The 22,206-nt window shown below is 45.5% G+C and overlaps 1 protein-coding gene across 1 annotated transcript in view; it reads right to left on the bottom strand.

Moving 5' to 3' along the window:
* Positions 1-22,206, bottom strand: part of syt19 (synaptotagmin XIX) — a 59,253-nt gene that overhangs the window by 17,429 nt on the left and 19,618 nt on the right. Inside the window, exons 2-5 of the mRNA XM_078220668.1 lie at positions 12,156-12,295; positions 10,972-11,159; positions 6,937-7,076; positions 6,419-6,814 (exon numbers count right to left, since the gene is read on the bottom strand). Of these exons, the coding sequence (XP_078076794.1) occupies positions 6,419-6,814; positions 6,937-7,076; positions 10,972-11,146 (711 nt within the window). The 5' untranslated portion in view covers positions 11,147-11,159; positions 12,156-12,295. The remainder of the gene's footprint in view (positions 1-6,418; positions 6,815-6,936; positions 7,077-10,971; positions 11,160-12,155; positions 12,296-22,206) is intronic.

The following is a 22,206-nucleotide window of genomic DNA, read 5'->3' as shown; positions in this document are numbered from 1 at the left end:
TGGGTGGATATTGAGATCTTGAGTCCACTGTTACAGGGACAGAGAAAGTGCAATGGTTTGCCTAGCCCATGCAGGCAGCATGACAACCTATGTGGTGTTGCTTGTGGGGTCCTGGAGGAAGTAGGTTCCTCATTCAAAGCCATTCAGTGCCTGATCAAGGGACCCGGTGGTGGGACAGGAGGCAATGGGTCTTGCTGAGAACCCGTCCAGGCCCTTGCCCCCCTTCACCTGAGACCCCCACTCTGCGACCCTTCTCCCACCAACATTCACTTGGGCCAGGCATCCAGCAATGATTCTAGGTCTTGGGTGGGTATAGTGCTGGCAGCAGCCACTGCCTTGTCAGTAGTGTTGCTATTCAATAGAGCTGCTGGTCTCTGATCAGCTGACAGCTCTTGGCATGCAGAACTTTGGCACCTGGGGTCCTTGATCCAGGAGAAGACCCACCTTTGTCTAATTAAGTGCCTGAGTGAGCCTTCCCTCAAGGAGGTTACACAGGGCTCCTGCCGGCTCCCCAGCCAAATAACGAGACACCCCCCTCCCCCACCCCATCACCTCCATTAAATCCAGCTCTTTGACCCTATGATTATTCATGGTGACTAATAGTCACTATCATAGTCAATGGTGATTCCCAAGATGTTAATGGTGGGGGATTTAGCGATAGTGGTGCCCTTAAAGAACAGGGGGAGATAGATGGGCATTTTAATTTTTGAAATGGTCATTATCTGCTGCTCATGAATCTTACCAGCTATTTGTCAACCCTCCTCAGACCAGGGATCATTATTTGAATTAAACTGAGCAGTGAACAGTCCCACACCAGAGCTTATGATGGAGGGAAGATCACAGCAGAAGCAGCTAAAGATAGAAACATAGAAAAACTACAGCACAAACAGGCCCTTCAGCCCACAAGTTGTGCCGAACACATCCCTACCTTCTAGACCTACCTATAACCCTCCATTCTATTAAGCTCCATGTACTCATCCAGGAGTCTCTTAAAAGACCCTATTGAGTTCGCCTCCACCACCACTGACGGCAGCCAATTCCACTCGCCCACCACCCTCTGTGTGAAAAACTTACCCCTAACATCTCCCCTGTACCTACCCCCCAGCACCTTAAACCTGTGTCCTCTCGTAGCAGACATTTCCACCCTGGGAAAAAGCCTCTGAGAGTCCACCCGATCTATGCCTCTCAACATCTTATACACCTCTATTAGGTCTCCTCTCATCCTTCGTCTCTCCAAGGAGAAAAGACCGAGCTCCCTCAGCCTATCTTCATAAGGCATGCCACTCAATCCAGGCAACATCCTTGTAAATCTCCTCTGCACCCTTTCAATCTTTTCCACATCCTTCCTATAGTGAGGCGACCAGAACTGAGCACAGACCCCACGGAGTACCCAAGTGGGGTCTGACGAGGGTCTTATATAGCTGCATCATTATCCCCGGACTCCTAAACTCAATCCCTCGATTGATAAAGGCCAGCACACCATACGCCTTCTTAACCACCTCCTCCACGTGCGGGGCCGATTTTAGAGTCCTATGGACCCGGACCCCAAGGTCCTTCTGATCCTCTACAGTACTAAGAGTCTTACCCTTTATATTGTACTCCTTCATCCCATTTGACCTACCAAAATGGACCACGACGCATTTATCTGGGTTGAAGTCCATCTGCCACTTCTCCGCCCAGTCTTGCATCCTATCTATGTCCCTTTGTAACTTCTGACATCCCTCCAGACTATCCACAACCCCACCAACCTTCGTGTCATCGGCAAACTTACCAACCCATCCCTCCGCTTCCTCATCCAGGTCATTTATGAAAATGACAAACAGCAAGGGTCCCAGAACAGATCCCTGGGGCACACCACTGGTGACCGACCTCCATTTAGAGAAAGACCCATCTATACCCACTCTCTGCCTCCTTTGGGCAAGCCAGTTCTGGATCCATGGGACAGCAGCCCCTTGGATCCCATGTCCTCTCACTTTTTCTAGAAACCTTGCATGGGGGACCTTATCGAACGCCTTGCTAAAATCCATATAAACCACATCTACCGCCTTCCCTTCGTCAATGTGTTTAGTCACATTTTCGAAGAACTCCACCAGGCTCCTAAGGCACAATCTGCCCTTGACAAAGCCATGCTGAGTATTCTTGAGCATACTAAAACTCTCTAAATGCTCATATATCCTGTCCCTCAGGATCTTCTCCATCAGTTTACCAACCACTGAAGTTAGACTCACCGGTCGGTAATTTCCTGGGCTATCCCTATTCCCCTTCTTGAAAATAGGAACCACATCTGCAATCCTCCAATCCTCCGGCACCTCTCCCGTCTCCATCGACGACGCAAAGATCATCGCCAGAGGCTCTGCAATCTCTTCCCTCGCCTCCCACAGTAACCTGGGGTACATCCCATCCGGACCCGGCGACTTATCTATCTTGATGCCATTCAAAGATTCCAGCACAACCTCTTTCTTAAAGTCCACATACTCAATCCTTTCAGTCCACCGCACGCCTGCAGTACATCCACCCAGGTCCTTCTCCTCTGTGAAAACCGAGGCAAAATACTCATTGAGCACCTCTGCCATTTCTACTGGTTCCGTACAGACTTCCCCGCCTTCACCTTTTATAGGCCCTATTCCTTCACGTCTCATCCTTTTACTCTTCACATATTTATAGAACGCCTTAGGGTTCTCCTTAATCCTACCTGCCAGGGCCTTCTCGTGACCCCTTCTGGCTCTCTTAATTTCCTTCTTTAGTCCCTTCCTACAAGCCGTATACTCTTCTAAATCCCTATCTTCCCCAAGCTCTCTGAGCCTTTTGTACGCTTTCCTTTTCTTCTCGACTCGGTCCCGCACAGCTTTCGTGCACCACGGTTCCTTTAACCGACCAACACCTCTCTGTCTGCTTGAAACATTGTCCTGTAGAACTCTAGACAGACATTCCTTGAAAAACTGCCACCTCTGTTCAGTACATTTCCCCGAGAATACCTCCTTCCAATTTACTCCTCTAATTTGCTGTCTAATGTCTTCATATTTCCCCTTACTCCATATAAACACTTTCCTAGCTTGCCTGATCCTCTCTTTTTCCAATGTAAGCCTAAAGGAGATAGAGTTATGATCGCTATCCCCAAGATGCTCTCCCACTGAGAGATCTGACACCTGTCCAGGTTCATTGGTCAGTATCAGATCAAGTACAGCCTCTCCTCTTGTAGGCTTGTCCACATGCTGTGTCAGGAAACCCTCCTGAACACACCGAACGAACTCTTCCCCATCCAATCCCCTTACCCTAGGGATATTCCAATCTATGTTTGGGAAATTAAAGTCTCCCATCACAACAACTCTGCTATTACTGCATCTCTCCAGGATCTGTTTCCCTATCTGCTCCTCCACCTCCCTGTTACTATTGGGCGGCCGATAGAAAACTCCCAGCAAAGTGACCGGCCCCTTCCCACTCCGAACTTCCACCCACAGAGACTCGGTGGACAATCCCTCCACAGCATATACCTTCTCTACAGCTGTGACACTATCCCTGATCAGCAGTGCCACTCCACCCCCTCTCTTGCCTCCCTCCCTGTCCTTCCTGAAACATCTGAATCCCGGCACCTGGAGTATCCAGTCCTGTCCCTGAGACATCCAAGCCTCCGTAATGGCCACCACATCATACTTCCAGGCATCAATCCACGCTCTGAGCTCATCCCCTTTATTCACTATACTCCTGGCATTAAAGTAAACACATCTCAATCCTTTGGTCTGAGCTCTCCCCTTCTCTATTCCCTGTCCATCCGCCCTCTTGCACTGCCTATAACCCTTCTCTGTTTGCGAGCTACCTTCCTCACTCTCAGTCACCTCATTTTGATCTCCTCCCCCCAACCTATCTAGTTTAAACTCTCCCCAGTAGCCTTAGCCAACCTTCCTGCCAGGATATTGGTCCCCCTGGGATTCAAGTGCCACCTGTTTTTTGTGTACAGGTCACACCTGCCCCTGAAGAGGTCCCAATGGTCCAGGAACCTGAATCCCTGCCCCCTGCACCAGTCCCTCAGCCACACATACATCCTCCACCTCACTCCATTCCTGTCCTCACCTTCCCGTGGCACAGGCAGCAATCCTGAGATTACTACCTTTGCTTTCCTCCTTCTCAGCTGTCTCCCTAATTCCCTATACTCTCTTTTCATGACCCCTTCCCCCTTCCTACCCACATCAGCGGTACCAATATGTACCGCTACCTCCGGCTCCTCTCCCTCCCTCCCAACCAAAGATGGTTGGCCAAAGACGCTTTGCTGTGGTACTCCTGCAGCGATCTGTTTGGCCTCCAACAACCACGACCATCTTCCTTTGTGTCACAAATTATTCAAACCACTGAGTGTGTGACCATTATTATAACTCAGTTTTGCTAGTTCCAAATTTCTCAGTCCCAAACTTGGTTTAATGCAATATTGATGTTAGAGACCGATATACTACAGCGCTCCTTCAAGCCATTTGGTTCGAAACAATCGCCACAAGATTTAAATAAGGCATAACCAGGGATTGATCTGCAACTTTACATGACCATGGCCATCCAAACTGACATACTTTCCGTTGAAGGATTTTCTCTTTCCCAGTTTGTAATCCTCTTGTATCAAAAACCATCTCTATGTGAGAAGGTCCGCTTTTTCATTTCATTTGCTGATCTGAGTGACTTCAGGACTAATATACTGATTTTAATAACGCAGAGAATAACATTGATTCTCACCAAGTTAGGGTAGTGACTTGTCCAAGTAAAGGTAGGGCTGATCCACTTAAGGATTGATAGTACTCTGTATTAAGGGTCAGCATTAACAGCAATCTAATCTATGTTTTTAAGTTTATTTATTAGTGTCACAAGTAGGCTCACATTAACACTGCAATGAAGTTACTGTGAAAATCCCCGAGACACCATACTCCTGTGTCTGTTCAGGTATACTGAGGGAGAATTTAGCATGGCCAATGCACCTAATCAGCATGTCTTTCAGATTGTGAGAGGAAACCGGAGCACCCGAAGGAAAACCACGCAGACACAGGGAGAATGTGCAGACTCCGCACAGACAGTGACCCAAGCTGGGAATCGAAACCATGTCCTTGGCGCTGTGAGAAATCATAGAAATCATAGAAACCCTACAGTGCAGAAAGAAGCCATCTGGCCCATCGAGTCTGCACCGACCACAATCCCACCCAGGCCCTACCCCCATATCCCTACACATATACCCGCTAATCCCTCTAACCTACGCATCTCAGGACACTAAGGGGCAATTTTAGCATGGCCAATCAACCTAACCCGCACATCTTTGGACTGTGGGAGGAAACCGGAGCACCCGGAGGAAACCCACGCAGACACGGGGAGAATGTGCAAACTCCACACAGACAGTGACCCGAGCTGGGAATCGAACCCAGGTCCCTGGAGCTGTGGGACAGCGGTGCTAACCACTGTGCCACTGTGCTGCCCAGTCTGTACACTATTTCATTTGTTTTCTTGAACACACGGCAGCAATACGCAGAGGTGAATGTCACATCAAGTCCTTGGTAAGTAATGACTTTAGTTAAAGACAATGAGTTTTATTACAAAGTATATGGAGGAGAGACACAACAATTGATGATTTCTCTGAAAAAGCTGAAGTAGTATAATTACATGCAGCCTTCAGTTTAATGGTGGATATGATTTTCTTATGTAATATGTAACATTACTATAGCTTATTTTAGAGTTTTGTTACTAAAGGAAGCCTGAAAGAATGTTGACTGAGAAAAAGTTGTTGAGGATAAATAAGTTTAAAGACCCCATAGTATCACAATGATTCAAAGTTCAAATACAACTTCTGATACAAGGAGGAGAAGCAATCAAAGTTCAAATATGATTAGTCGCTGTGTTCATTCGCCTATTTTAATCTCTCCTTTGGTAAATGATATGTAATAATAAACCATTAAGTCTATGATTGTCACACACGGGCAGCACGGTGTCACAGTGGTTGACACTGCTGCCTCACAGCGCCAAGGACATGGGTTTGATTCCCGGTTTGAATTACTGTCTGTGTGGAGTCTGCACGTTCTCCCCGTATCTGTGTGGGTTTCCTCTGAGTGCTCCAGTTTCCTCCCACAGTCCGAAAGTCATGCTGTTTAGGTGCATTGGCCATGCTAAATTCTCCCTCAGTGTACCCGAACAGGCGCCGGAGTGTGGCGATTAGGGGATTTTCACAGTAACATCATTGCACTGTTAATGGAAGCCTACTAATAAATAAACTTTAAATTAAACAAAGCAAGAGATGTATAACAGGAAAATGATAGCTGCAATGAAAGACAGTGTGGCCAAGATACAATAACCTGAACTCCAAACTCAATTGCTTGTTGAAATTGGTATAAACATGACTTATATGAATAAATGTAAAAAGGCAGCAAGAGGATTTAAAAATGTTTGTTTAAAGTACCTCAAGTTTTAAAGTAGCCTTCTTGTAGTCATCCTTTTCAATAAAACAGCTAAACTGGTCTCCGAAGCAGGGATTTCTCGTGTTCTTGACAATCATCGTGTCCCATTGGTGAAGGATACATTGGTATCGACGTAAACTTGTAAACAGCTTTACCCGAATGAAGAAGTCAGCGCGCTGACTAAAGTGTCGGGCGGGTAGATTCGATGCTTCGATAACTGTCAATTCTAATTTTGATAGTTTTTTATCATATGACAAAGAAAATTTCAGATTTCCCGTAAGCTCAACCTTTGAGTCAATGACGAGATCGTCGTTCGATTGAAGCAGCTTAAAATTGATAGGGTCACTGTTTTGAAGATAAAGACTTAGCTTTTGTATACTCTCCTGGAGTTTGTGTACCTTCAAAAAAAAAGACACATATGCACAAAGATTGGAGATGGGAAGAATATATTAACCAATGTGTCATGTAATTTTTTTCAAGGTGTGAAGTAAAAGTGCCAACAATCCTGAACTCCACTTGCCTTGGAACTGTGTTTTTTCACATCTGAATACTCATCTTCATCGGACATGCTCAGGAAGTCTGTAGAGTTGCTGCGAGTTGATAAGTTGCTCTTTTCTGTATATTCTTTCTTGGGATCAGTCCCACCCACAGCATGTTTTGCTACAAACACAACATTAGTTGAAAGTTACGCAAGAAAAGTATAATAATGGAATGATTAAGAACAGACATTCACTAACTGGGAAATCACAGTTCCAATCCTGGGGGTCCCACCACTCCCTGTGCAGCAGGTTGGATTAAGAGTAACCCAGATGAAGCCAATTCTTTTGCAAGCACCATTTTTTGTTACATTATTATGCAAATAGTCAGTAACACCCACGGTAACACAGTGGTTAGCACTGCTGCTTCACAGTGCCAGGGACCTGGGTTTGATTCCCGGCTTGGGTCACTGTCTGTGCGGAGTTTGCACGTTCTTCCCGTGTCTGCGTGGGTTTCCTCCGGGTGCTCCGGTTTCCTCCCACATTCGGAAAGACGTATTGGTTAGATGCTTTGACCTGAACAGGCGCAGGAGTGTGGCAACTCGGGGAATTTCACAGTCACTTCATTGCAGTGTTAATATAAGCCTTACTTGTGATTAATAAATGAACTTGAACTTGTGCAATATTCAATGGCATGCCAAGAATGATATTGTGCCCCCACTGGCGATACAGGCAATTTTAATATTATGTCCTACATCTTGGTGTACAAAGACTAGAATTTGTTTCTGTTTTGTTACAACATATTTCACAAATTCACATGACAGACTTGCGGAGGCAAGCTTTTAATTCATTTAACCACAAATAACTCACAGAACTGTAACATGGTATCTAGCTGTTCTTGAATGATTCCAAGGATTCTGTTTCCACTACACTTTCCAGAAATGCACACTGTCTGTTGATAACTCTGTGCAAGGGGAACTTCCTGGCATCAATTCTGAATTTGCCGTCTGCTATTCCAAACCTTGCCCGACTTGCATTTGAAATCTATTCAAAGTGATGTTCCAGATTTACTGTTTTCCTACTAATCACTATCTTTTGCAGCTCTATAAACTGCTGTCCCATTCTTTTCCTTTGACCCTCAAAATCCTGAGTTTCTCCACACTTTCCTCAAGCCTCAATCCTCTGATGTTAGCGTGTGAGCCAAGCAGGTAGGCAGTTGAAGTACCACTTGTTACGTACCCACCCTCTACCCTCTGTGTGATGCATTCTGATGACGTCTGAGTGATGGCTGCAACTTCAACTCAGGCCCGACCAGGAAGCCTGAGCTTACTCCTCGATTTCACCAGGACAGCAGGCCTGGGAGAGACTAACAACAGATAAGTTTGTGGGTCAAGGAAGAGCAAGCGTGAAAGAAAAGTGAATGCCACCCTGCCAGTGGTAGCCTTTCAGAAATTTATCTTTACCTTCGAACTATTAAACTCTTCAAAACAATAAAGGAATATGAGGTTAAATAAGTTGCAATGGGTTCTTCAGTGCTCTGATTTGTGTTGCTGATCTCATTTCATAAGCTTGTAGTAGCGATATTGGTAAAATCATTTTATGATTTTACCAATATCGCTACTACAAGCTTATGAAAATTGTTATGACAGCTGAACCTTATAAGATGGTTATATTGTAATCGGTCTCCTTCAATGCAAGGTAAAATGGAATAGTTTGGAGTGGGGCATGTGACTTCCTACAAAATCTGCCAGGAGACTAGCTTATGTGGCCTCGTACTAAATCTGCCAGGAGACAAGCCCATGTGACCAGTCTTCATTGAGACAATCACCTGGGTTGAAATGTATTGAAAGTAAAGTGCGGGTTTTAACACCTTGACACAGTAACTCACAGACAAATGAACACAGAAGCACAGGAGTCTCAGTCAGACAGGGAAATCTGAAGAGTGAGTCTAGAAATGGGTGCTGCCATGCCAGGTAGAGGAAAGTAACTGTTTTCAGTTTACCCACCAAGATAAGTCCTGGGGAGGATAGATTCCTGGCTCAAAGAAGTCTTGTGAAGAATTAAAGACCATGGAATCATCAGAGGGTACCTTGCGAGTGAGGGTCCTTTTGATTATGCTCAAAGGGTTGACTGAAGGAATTTTGTTTAAAAGGACACTGGAAGATCCTCTCTAGTGGGGCAGGGAGATGAAATCTTGTTAAAGCCGAGTGGGGCTTGGGACTTCAAGAACAAGACTATATTTATGCTGAGAGTGAAGTGTAATGTATAAATATGGAATCAGGTTTTCATTTGTATTGAGGTGCCAATAAGGAATACCCTTCCTGTAATTTAGTGTCTTAGTTGCCTATTAAGGAATGTTTAGTCAATGTGGATTTTAGAGTGTTTGTTACAATAAAAGTCTTAAAGTGTGAGATCTTGTTACGAGATGCTTGGAGTTGGTCACTGGGCAATTCAGATCTCTTCTTCAAAGTGATTGGTCTCTGCAGGGATTGTAACAAAACATTTTGGGGAAATGAAACAAAGCTGTTACTCTTCTAACTGGCTCCTCCCTCTGTGACTGAAGGTTGTTTCTGACCTGCTGTCATACTCTTATCATTTTGCAAATGTCACAGGGCGGAGAATGGATTTGTGTGACACAAGCAACCATTTCCTCCCTCAGCACAGTTCCCCGTGATAAATAGCACAAATCACCAACCATTCTGGGTCTGGCTTGACTTGTTGCCCTTTACTTGTGTTGTCCTCTGGCTGGATGAGGTTTTGCTTACTCTATGAGTGATTTGGAGATAGTATTGTTTTTCTCAAAATTATTTTTTTTTACAACTATTTATATCTGAGGTCTCGTGGTAAGTACATTCGTTATTCTATGGGCACAGAATGTTTCGGGTCTTGCTCCCTTGGAGTAAGATTTAGGAGCACAATTAGGCCATTCGGCCCATCAAGTCTGTTCCATGATTCAATCATGGCTGATAAGTTTTTCAACCCCAATTTCCCACCTTTTTCCCGTAACCTTTGATCCCCTTACCAATCAAGAACCTATCTCTGTCTTAAATACACTCAATGGCCTGGCCTTCTGCAGCAATGAATTCCATAGATTCACCACCCCCGGCTGAAGAAATTCCTCCTCAATGACCTGGCCTCCACAGCCTTCTGCGGCAATGAATTCCATAGATTCATCACCCGCTGGCTGAAGAAATTCCTCCTCATCTCGTTTCTAAAGGGTCATCCCTTTATTCTGAGGCTGTGCCCTCAGACCCTAGTTTCTCCTACTAATGGAAACATCTTCCCCATGTCCACATTATCCAGGCCTTTCGGTATTCTGTAAGGTTCAATGAGATCCCCTTGGTTATCTGACCCAGTTGTCATGCTTACATCATCATTAACATCATTGTCTAACTGACATAACCATTAACCGTTTAGTCTGCAAAATAGGACATGCTCCTTGACCTTTCTAGGCCAACAGAACTTAACAACATGGGACATAATGATATAATATCATTGTGATACGGCCTCAAAAGTGGGAGCAAGAGTGTTGGGGTAAGATTGTGGTGACTGTGTTGTGGGACTGGTGCACTGCTAGAAATTAATGCCACTCGGATTTCACTCACTCTCACTGTCCCATATTACAGCAATGTACTAATTTAGTACTACAATTAATTGGGGGGTCTGTTTAACTCAGTTGCAGGATGGCTGGTTCATGATGCAGAGTGACGCCAACAGCGTGGGTTCAATTCCTGTATTGGCTGAGGCTATTTATGAAGGCCTGCCATCTCAACCCCTCGCCTGAGGTGTGGTGATCCTCACATTACGTCACCACCAGTCAACCCTCCCCCTCAAAGGGGAGAGCAGCCTATGGTCATCTGTGGCTATGGTAACTTTACCTTACTACAATGAATGAAAGGTAATATGGCTTCCTTGTCCATGCTCCATGTGCCATGACAATCAATAGCATTACTGGCAGAGATTATGGTGGAAATAGTTCTTAGAGTTGTGTTTAGTGTCAAACAGGGAATGATTGACATGAAATGCTATGCATTGAATAATCTCAGACATTTCCACTTGAGAATATACCCAGGACCCACCTTCTGTTTTCTTTGCTTTTCTGTGTTTACAGTATAAGTAGATCTGCCACGCAAGAATTATCATGGATACCAAGAAAAAAAGGACTGCCACCCCCACCACGATCATTTTCATTGTGTTACCCAGATGAATGTTCAGGTTTTGAATAACAGCCTGGAATTTGCTGGCAAAACCCATGTTCCAACTGTGCCTGAAAGACAAAATAAAATTACATAAAGAGAACACGTCGTTAGTGAATGAACTGGGTAGGTTCCCATTAATAGGTTTTTAAGATGTCCTAAAAAAATTGGACAATCATCTTAAATCTTGTTTATAGTGCGTCCAGGTATATGGAAGCTTAGAGTCTTATATTTCATGGATGTGGGTATTGTTCGCAAGGCCAGCATTTATCACACATCCCTAATTACCCTTAATTGAGTGGCTTGCCAGGGCATTTCAGTGGGCCATCAGAGTCAACCACATTGCTGTGGGTCTGGAGCCACACCTTGCCTCAGCCAAACTGGGTAAGGATGACGGATTTTCTTCCGCAATGAGTGAACCAGATGAGTTTTTAGGACAAGCAGTAGTTACATAGCCACCGTTATTGATCCAAGCTTCTTATTCCAATTTTATTTAATTGAAATTCCCCAGCTGTCACTCATGCCTGCAGGCCTCTGGATTACTAGCTTGGTCCCATATCCAACATCCCACTGTTTGATAGTCCCAGGAAGGGAAGGATTTTGGCTGCAGGCCACTTTGCAGCATGATACAGACCCATTGTCTCTTTCAGAACATAACCTGCATTGGCACAGCTCCTGTGATAGATGGAGGAGTGTGTACCTTAGTTTATAGATTCGGTGCAAGGATAGCTATGCAGAATCAGCCTCGCATCATTCCATGCTGCCACGTAGCTGATCACCACTGTAAAGGATGGGATCCAGGCTCTGTACAATGACATGTGCTCCATTGGAGCTGGACTCCTTCATGCTTCTTGACTGTGACAGGAGACTGATTGCCAGACTTGCCAATGCCACCAGCATCACAGTCTGCACGTTCATCAGCGTTCTCCTGTATTCTGCCCCAACAAAGTCCTTATCTGAGCCCTCCGCAGCAGAACACATCTGTGACTTCACCCTATAGGGAGTTGACACGTGGGCTGTCCTTTCCCCATGCTCTGAATTCAGCCCACTCGTGCCTGGCAACTCACCACTATACTGGACTCTAAGGTCTTCACTGTGCCAATGTCTGAAATAGCAAGTGTGAGATCAGGTGATGATGCATCCTTATTGCTTTTGTGGGGTAGCTCTTCCTCCGGCCCATCTGAATCTGGCCAGGCAGCAAGTTTTTCTGAAAGAACACAAGCACAAGGGGTGGGTTGGTGTGATGGAAGGAGAAGTACCACAATCTCACCAGCTTCAGCTTTCACTGGTTGTCACATCTCACGATGAGGATGAAGAGGGAGTTGAAAAGGAGCATAAGGCTGATAATTACCATCATCCTGGACTTTCTATGGGTTGTGTTGCCTCTGTGAAACCCCTGTCCACCACTCCCCAGTCTTCTGCCTCACCCTGGTGTTACATGTACTCTTTTCCTGCAACTGAGAGAGCAGGGATTGTGTGGTATTGTGCTAGGGTAATGTGCCTACCATAGCTGAATATCTGAAGGTAGTGCTAGAGTTAGGGTGGATCAGAAACCCTAGGTTGTATTATGAAGTTAGACTAGACTCCAATTATTTGCTATTTTTGGCATTAATATGAGAATAAGATGACTCACTCCAGGCACAATTCTGCTGAAAAACTAGGAAGCTTATATCAGGACAAACTTTATTTAACAACACAGTTTTAACTATAACAAATGAATTAGCTTAACTGTTAACATTGAACAATACCTAAATATGGCAAGATACAATTCTTAACTGCTAACCTATCCTTATGAGTTCCAATTCAAGCAATATTCCTCTTATAGACCGAAAACCTCTCTTCATAAGCAGTCAGTAACAGGCTTACGTTCTTGATAGCTGTGAGGGGGGGCGGGGTGGTGTGGGGGGGGGGGGTGGGGTGGTGTGTGGGGGGGGGGGGTGTGGGGGGGCGGGGGATGTGAGGATGTCTGCGTTGAGGCCGGCTGCAGCAGCAGAAGGCTGGACAGTCTCTCAGACGGGTTTCTCTCTCAGACCTGTCAGACCTTTGCTGGTTGCCATTGCACATGTGCAGCACAGTGGGAGGAAAGGAGGAGAGAATCAACACGACCCCCTTCTAGACTGGATATCTGTGAGTGAATCACCCAACTGTGGTGGTGCCTAAAGCCTCTCCAATTGCCCATTCATAAACACCCCACACCTCACTCTGCCACTGAATCTCAAATTCTTTGCTTGGTGACAATGCGAAAGTAAAGGTCACCACAAAACAAACATTTCAAGTCAAATGTATAAATTAAATCATGCTGTATTTCAGACAAATGTCAACTAATCACCCTTCTGCATTCCCTTATGCCTTCTTTCCATGTGTCTTTGCCTATCCAAGTGTACACAGTGCTACCCCAGTCATTTCAGCATGGCTGTGACTTTCAAGGCTGACTTTCTGTGACGGAGAATGCAGATTGGTCTTGTGGGCGGGGGGGGGGGGGGGTGGGGGGGTGAGATTTAGCAGATCTGAGTCTAAAAGTTCAGGCTTCAGACTGCTCCGTTTTGACATGTGTGACAGCAATTACCAACTGGCTGACAAGTAACATTGAGGACACTCGTAGAGTCGCAATAATGAGAGGTCAAATTATGTCACCCTGAGAGAAGACAGCAGGTTTGTGCTACATGGAGCCGGTACCACTCACCTGGGGGGGCAGCATCTCAGCAATCTAGTAATTTGCTGGACAGGTTGCACCACGCAAGGAAGCGCCTTTGAACACCAGTATCCACAGACATGATGACAACACCCTGATTTTGTAAGGTGAGATTGTGCTTGCAATGGAAACTGAGACGTCAGCCATCCATCGCTGTATCATGATTGAGTCCACAAGTATTCTGTGGGGCTGGCCAGCACCTCCACATGGGCTTCGAGCTTTGTGCAAAGCCCTGTGCCAAGTTGATGCTGGACTCATCCAGACTCCTTGGCAGTGTCTACAAGCTTGCTGCCAGGTCGCCAATACCCCAGGCATCTTGGGTGTGTGTACCTAACATCATTCTTGCGCCTCAAAATCCTCATTTGAATCCTCTGTAGTGGAACTCATGTGTAACCCTCCCTTCTGCCATTGATGCTGCCAGCTCAGTTTGGCTTAGCTTTTCTAGCAACTGCACCTGCACTACCTTAGTCTTGTTCCCTGGCTGCCAGCCACATGTTCCTGGTGTCTCACTACATGTTGATCCAACCTGTAACTATCGTCTAAAGCAATGGCCACAGGTGGGTTCTGAGTGCAGCCCACGAGACATTTTGTTGCCTGTGGCCCATTCACAGGGGTTGCCAAATTCCGTTGATTTCTGTCTGTGTAGTATTTTTTCCTACCAGTATGACTGAAGCAATAAGTGCGGTGCAATAGTTAGCACTGTTGCCTCACAGTGCCAGGGGCCCGGGTTCAATTCGGGCCTTGGGTCACTGTCTGTGTGGAGTTTGCACATTCTTCCCATGTCTGCGTGGGTTTCCTCCGGGTGCTCCGGTTTCCTCCGACAATCCAAAGATGTGTAGGTTAGGTTGATTGGCTATGCTAAATTGACCCCAGTGTCAGGGGGATTAGCAGGGTATATTTTGGGGTTATGGGAATAGGGCCTGGGTGGGATTGTGGTTAGTGCAGACTCAATGGGCTGAATGGCCTCCTTCTGCACTGTAGGGATTCTATGATTCTATGTGAAGCTAGGGCAAGTGAAGTGAGGGGCATACTGATTGCGCACAACATTGACTGTGAGAGCTGTCCAAAGTGTAAATATTTCTTGTGTTTTCACCACTTGAAGTTGATGATAGTCCTATTAAGATAGAAATGTTTAAGCATTTTCTATAACTCATATTGAAATGTTCGGCATGTATTAATTGTATTGAATCTTATTCATGGGGCTATGGTGAGTGAACAAGCCCGATTTCAATCTTGTGGCCCACTGAAATGAAGGAGGCCACTCATGCAGCCACTCACTAGCCTAGATTGCCCATCACTGCTCTGAAGTAAAAGTTCTCAAACTGCTGTTCAGGGCCGGGCACCAACATGAGCTAAACACTGGTGCTTCACTTTGGTGTGGAGATGCCGGCGTTGGACTGGGCTTCACTTTGGCACAGTGTGCTGCCATCCTGTGGTTCCTAAGGGAATAGCAGCTATAAGGGTCTCACATTGAATGAACATAGGGTGCCATTCTCCGAAAAAAAAAACAAAGTGTTGCCGCCAGCAGGAGAATTGGCGTCTTTCCCATGGGCCCTGCAATGTTAATCAGGTGCTATTCCATAGCACTTTTTTTGAGAGGGGTAAGATTTGCACTGGCCTTGAGGGTGAGGGGGAGGGTTTGGGGGGGTGGGGGTGCTTAAACGCGCTGACAGATGAGGTAGGGGCACACTTTAAAAAGATCTCAAAGAACAGTGACTACCCCTCCTCCCCCCCTAATGCTCATGTGACCCACCACAGACAAGGGGAACACCCAATAACCATTCAACACACAGGGGCAATCTCCCCCTCACCACTAAATTCTCATTCACCTTCTCCCTGACCCGTTCCCCCTCAACGCAGGCATCAGGGTGACCTGAGTCCTCCCCCCTCCTATCTTCACCCTAAGTGAGTGACATTCCACAATGGGATCACAAAAGGCCATGCCCCCTTTTGACATCCCAGGCCCCCTTTCAAACCCCTCCCCCCCCCCCCCCCCCCCCCCCCCCCACCCCCATCACCTTGGCAGAGCCAACCTGGTACTGCCCTCTCACACCCTGACATTTCCAGCCTGGCAGTGTCAACCTTTCACTGCCAGGTTGACAATGCCAGGTTGCCAGGGGACAGTGGCTGGGAACTGTATAGCCATGTCCCTAACTACCCAAGGGGGCCACAAAAGCTTCTGAGCCTTTCCCAATGTCGTCATCATGTCTATCCACAGATTTGTACAGTGGCTACAACACAGTCCTCATTGAGGAACACCTGCGCTTCAATGTTGTTAAGGACGAGATCAGAAACTCCGAGGTATTTTATGAAGTTAGCCCAGACCCTGACTTTTACATGTGTGGCACGGTGGCACAGTGGCACTGCTGACTCACAGCGCCAGGGACCCGGGTTCAATTCCTGGCATTGGGTCACTGTCTGTGTGGAGTCTGCATGTTCTCCCTGTGTCTGCGTGGGTTTCCCCTGGGTGCTCCGGTTTCCTCCTACAGTCTGAAAGACATGCTGGTTAGGTACATTGACCCGAACAGGTGCTGGAATGTGGCGATTTGGGGAATTTCACAGTAACTTCATTGCAGTGTTAATGTAAGCCTTACTTGTGATTAATAAATAAACTTTAACTTTTTTAGGGTGAGCATAAGGTATGATTTAAGTGACCCACTAGGAAGCCTTTATCAAAACAAACTTTATTTAAGAACACAGTTAGAATATAACAAAGCATAACTTTACCAATTAAAATACTTAAACATAACAAAGTATAATTCTTAACAGCTAGCTATCTCTATTGTCAAAGTCAGAAGTCAAAGATGCTTCCATAGGTACTAGATTTCCAGCCTTTTGACACTTCTGGAGAGTGATTCAGACAGACACCCATCTTCTAATTCTCATGCAGCAACTTCCAGAGAAAGCTCCACCCCAAACAGTAGGTTCTCATCGAAAGAGTTTTATTTCCTAGCAGATTCCGGTCTCCAGACCTCAGACAGAGCAAGAGATACAGAGAAAGTGACCACGCTCTAAAGATCCCCAAAAGCAGACTGCTTTGAATTCTCTGTGAAAGCCTGGTTGTTCCCAGTCATATGACCCAACCTAATCAAGCCCTACTCTGCAATCCTAGGGGATAACACAAAACAACAGAACCCTTCATTAATTCAGATCAAAACAACACTGCATCAATTAAGATCAATGATGTTGCTTCAGTAACAATACAGTGCTTCTGGATCCAGAGAAAATGTCTCCGAGTGCATAGAACAGACCTTGCACAAGAAACATGACTAAACTACATTTCTTAAAAGTACAGTTTCATCAAAATGTATTGAGTGGTGCCAGCTACTTGAATAGTGGAACACCACCTCCAGTGCTGGCATTCTGATCAGGCAGATGAGGTTCTGAAATTTCAGCTTTAAAAAAAATGGGGTTAACCAGAACACCTGCCCTTACTGCAATCCATTTCAGAATTGGAAATAACCCACTACAAAGAAAACTGCAGTTAGTGAACACCTGCTCCCCCCTCTTAAGCAGTTCAGATGAAAGTTTTAAAGTTTATTTATTAGTGTCACAAGTAGGCTTACATTAACACTGCAATGACATTACTGCGAAAATCCTCTAGTCGCCACACTCCGGTGCCTCTTCTGGTACCACTGAGGGAGAATTTAGCATGGCCAATGCACCTACCCAGCACGTCTTTCAGAGTGTGGGAGGAAATTGGAGCACCCGGAGGAAACCCACACACACACACAGAGAAAACATGCAGCCTACACATAGACAGTGACCCAAGCTGGGAATCAAACCCAGGTCCCTGGCGCTGTGAGGCAGCAGTGCTAACCACTTCAGTAACAATACAGTGCTTATGCCGCCCTGGGGTTCTCCCTTAGAAAAAAACTGGTTAGAGAACATAGCTGCTCAAAAGAGGAAGCATTTCATAGTTAACGGACCATGAAGAGCTGTGTAAATAAATAGCCCCACTGCCGACTTTGAACTAGCCTGAACCTGTCAATCAAAAGGGTTGTGAAAACTAATGGGGCGTGAAGTGATTCTATAAACAAACACAGCTACTGGCTATTTTGAAATGGACTGGAGCTGTCAAACCAAAGGAGTTCAAAGAACTTAATGGACCAACTGTGACTGTTCTATACTGCCTGAGGGATTCCTGCTTTGAAATGGACTGGAGCTGTCAAACCAAAGATTTTTAAATGTTAATGGGGCATGAAGGTTTATTTGATTTAAGGATTCAAAGCAATTCAAAGCTACAGAGAGATGAATCTTCAGGTCAACCCAAAAGCTTTTTTGAGGATTTTCAGGGTTACATGGAGATGATCAGCCATGCAAACCCCATCCCGGGGGAGATCCCCGTGGTCAACCCCTTCCCACAAGCCTGAGCCTTCAATATTGCTAATTAGATTTAAATGAATGCTAATGAGCTCTGATCAAGTTCTCGCCATTCCTGGATGAGAAACTGATCTCGCCAGGGTGAGCAGGCCAGGAGGATTTGCAACAGGTTCAATGCCAGGTGAGAACCTCATTTTGGCCATCACACCCGATTCAATGGACCATCGGGAATCCCGACTGGGGCTAACGGCCTCAAACAGTCGCCCCCATGGTTTCAGACTCTGGTTTATTAATTTTAACAGAGCCTGTGACTGCTCCTCACCCTAAACTTCACAGAGGTAGGGAACTGATTTACAGGCAATTCCCTGTCAGTTGGTGGTGTAGATGATTGCCTGGTGAACTAAGAAAGCGGATTAAACTGTTGCTCAAATTCATCCATTTAAATTGTGTTTCTGATCAGAAAATAGGAATATAGAAACTACCTGCGCCTGTCCCATCAATCATTGAGATCACGCTACAGAAGCAAAATACTGTAGGTGCTGGTAATTAGAAATTGAACAGAAAATTTGAAAATACTCAGCAGATCTGGCAGTATCTGTGGAAAGAAAACGGAGTTGATGTTCTGATCAGTGATGATCCCATTTAAAAGAGTAATTAACTCTTTGGTGCATGGTGTGAATAGTAAGCGGTTATTCCTGAAGTGTTTAAATTGCATTGTTATCAATATCAGGAAGTAAGCCTCTTTTCTGTGTAACACTACCCCAAAGCGCCTAAATCATTGCATGATAAAATATACTGGCCTCAAGGAGAAGCCTTTTACTGTGACCTTTTCAAAAGTCAATTGTTAACAAAACCTTCTTGGACACATTTTAGACAAAGGATTTACTGCTTGAAGGACTGTTGCTTGTGGTAACTTCCCTTAATGAAGTATCTATATTGCGTGATGGCATGCAGTGTAAGTCAAGATGATCTGAGTAGGCCCCAGTTCATGTACAAATGCTGTTAAAAAGCCTGCATACTTCTGGGGCCCATAATTATGATTTGCACTTCACGTTTATAGCAACCCGCAGCATTTCACATGTAATGATCCGTAGAAATGACAACAGAAAAAAATACACCATTTGGAAACAAAGCATCATTTTTTATATTCCTTTCATGATTACTTCACAATTGCAATTAGTCAGAAAATAACAAGTGCTACCCTGAGAAATATTAAACTCTGCAGAACACAATCACATTTGTTGTGATCCGGTTAGGGACCAGTATCTTTTTGTTTGAAGTAGGCAAAGTTTGAAATCTCTGTTACCCAATAAGAAAATAAAACCACACGATTCCATGGTCGTAAACAAAATAAACTTTACTCTACAAAGTCAGAAAAGTAAAACAGCTTACAATATCTATCTCATGCTCTAACATTCGGAATTATTGAGGTGAATATGAATTAGCAGGGAACACACCACAGTGCACATTAAATGGCAGATGCAACCAAGACAGATCCCATGGATTTCTCATTAGTCCACCTAGGTGTTAGCGACCACTGTGAGTCACAAAATCTTGTTAAAACTCTGGCTGGAATTTTCTGGCTGTTCATGCTGGTGGGATCTTCTGGTCCCACTGATGGCATATCCCCGCCTCGGGTTTCCCATCAGTGTGGGGTGCAATCACTGGAAAATCCCATTGACAGTGGCAGGACCAGAATATCCCATTGCAGGTGAACAGCTCATCATTGCCCGCTGTGAAAAATATGCTGTGGGGAGGCTGGAAAATCCTCCCTCTATTTCCAGTGATATCTGGAAGTGATATCAACTCTTCTTTTTTTTAAAAACCTAGTCTTTGAATTTTCTCATAATCTGCCCCGCCTTGCATTGCTTCAATTATTCCTCACCTCCCAATGGTTCATTCTCTTCACCTGAGACTCTTTGCTTCAGATTCGCAAAGCTGTGTTTCCACCTCTAATTACTAGCACGCAGCTAACTATTTTGCAGACTGCAAGCTTCACTAAACTGGTAGTAACCCAGGGTATTTCTGCACTCCAATCTCCCAGATGCACTGAGATATAAATGGCTCCCAAGGTTTCCCTGAATCCTGGCATGGAACAAGGGCCATTCCACCACCTTCTCAGCTCCCAGGGACTTTGCTGTGTCCTAACTGCCTGAAGCCTACTAACAACCTCCAGGGCTTCTCTGTCAAGGCGGGTAACTACAGGCCGGTTAGCTTAACGTCTGTAGTTGGGAAAATGCTGGAATCAATCATTAAAGAAGAAATAGCAGGCCATCTGGATAAGAATGGTTCGATTAAGCAGACACAGCATGGATTCATGAGGGGAAAGTCGTGCTTGACGAACTTGTTGGATTTTTATGAAGATGTGACTAGTGCGGTTGACGGAGGGGAACCGGTGGATGCGGTGTTTTTGGATTTCCAAAAGGCGTTTGATAAGGTGCCTCACAAAAGGTTGCTGAAGAAGATTGGGTCACACGGAGTTGGGGGTAGGGTGTTAGCGTGGATTGGGGATTGGCTATCCGACAGGAAGCAGAGAGTTGGAATAAATGAGTGCTTTTTTGGTTGGCAGATGGTAACTAGTGGCGTGCCGCAGGGATCGGTACTGGGGCCTCAACTATTTACCATTTATATAGACGATCTGGAGGAGGGGACTGAGTGTAGGGTAACAAAGTTTGCAGACGACACAAAGATAAGTGGAAAAGTGAATCGTGTGGAGGGCGTAGAAGGTCTGCAGAGAGATTTGGACAGGCTGAGTGAGTGGGCGAGGATCTGGCAGATGGAGTAAAACGTTGACAAATGCGAGGTTATTCACTTTGGAAGAAATAATAGCAAATTGGATTATCTAAATGGAAAGAAATTACAACATGCTGCTGTGCAGAGGGACCTGGGGGTCCTTGTGCATGAGACGCAAAAACCCAGTCTGCAGGTGCAACAGGTGATCAAGAAGGCAAATGGGATGTTGGCCTATATCGCAAGGGGGATAGAATATAAAAGCAGAGATGTCTTGCTGCATTTGTACGGGGCATTGGTGAGGCCGCAGCTGGAATACTGTGTGCAGTATTGGTCCCCTTATTTGCGGAAGGATATATTGGCCTTGGAGGGAGTGCAGAGAAGGTTCACCAGGTTGATACCAGAGATGAATTCGGGGGTAGTGCCGGTTGATTGGAAAACGGCTAATGTCACGCCGCTGTTTAAAAAAGGAAGGAGACAAAAGGCGGGTAACTATAGGCCGGTCAGCTTAACGTCTGTAGTAGGGAAAATGCTGGAATCCATTATTAAAGAGGAGATAGCAGGGCATCTGGATAGAAATGGTTCGATCAATCAGACGCAGCATGGATTCATGAGGGGAAAGTCGTGCTTGACGAACATGTTGGATTTTTATGAAGATGTGACTAGGGCGGTTGATGGAGGAGAACCGGTGGATGCGGTGTTTTTGGATTTCCAAAAGGCGTTTGATAAGGTGCCCCATAAAAGGCTGCTGAAGAAGATTAGGGCACACGGAGTTGGGGGTAGTGTGTTAAAGTGGATTGGGGACTGGCTATCCGACAGGAAGCAAAGAGTCGGAATAAATGGGTGTTTTTCCGGTTGGAGGAAGGTAACTAATGGCGTGCCGCAGGGATCGGTACTCGGGCCGCAACTGTTTACCATTTATATAGATGATCTGGAGGAGGGGACGGAGTGTAGGGTAACGAAGTTTGCAGACGACACAAAGATAAGTGGAAAAGTGAATCGTGTGGAGGACGGAGAAGATCTGCAGAGAGATTTGGACAGGCTGAGTGAGTGGGCGAGGATATGGCAAATGGAGTATAACGTTGAGAAATGCGAGGTTATACACTTTGGAGGAAATAATAACAAATGGGATTATTATCTCAATGGAAACAAATTAAAACATGCTACCGTGCAAAGGGACCTGGGGGTCCTTGTGCATGAGACGCAAAAGCCCAGTCTGCAGGTACAACAGGTGATCAAGAAGGCAAATGGGATGTTGGCCTATATTGCGAAGGGGATAGAATATAAAAGCAGGGATGTCTTGATGCACCTGTACAGGGCATTGGTGAGGCCGCAGCTGGAATACTGTGTGCAGTATTGGTCCCCTTATATGA

Source organism: Mustelus asterias, chromosome 9 (assembly GCF_964213995.1).
Source record: "Mustelus asterias chromosome 9, sMusAst1.hap1.1, whole genome shotgun sequence".
Taxonomy (NCBI): domain Eukaryota; kingdom Metazoa; phylum Chordata; class Chondrichthyes; order Carcharhiniformes; family Triakidae; genus Mustelus; species Mustelus asterias.
This window is presented reverse-complemented; position numbering and strand designations above follow the sequence as displayed.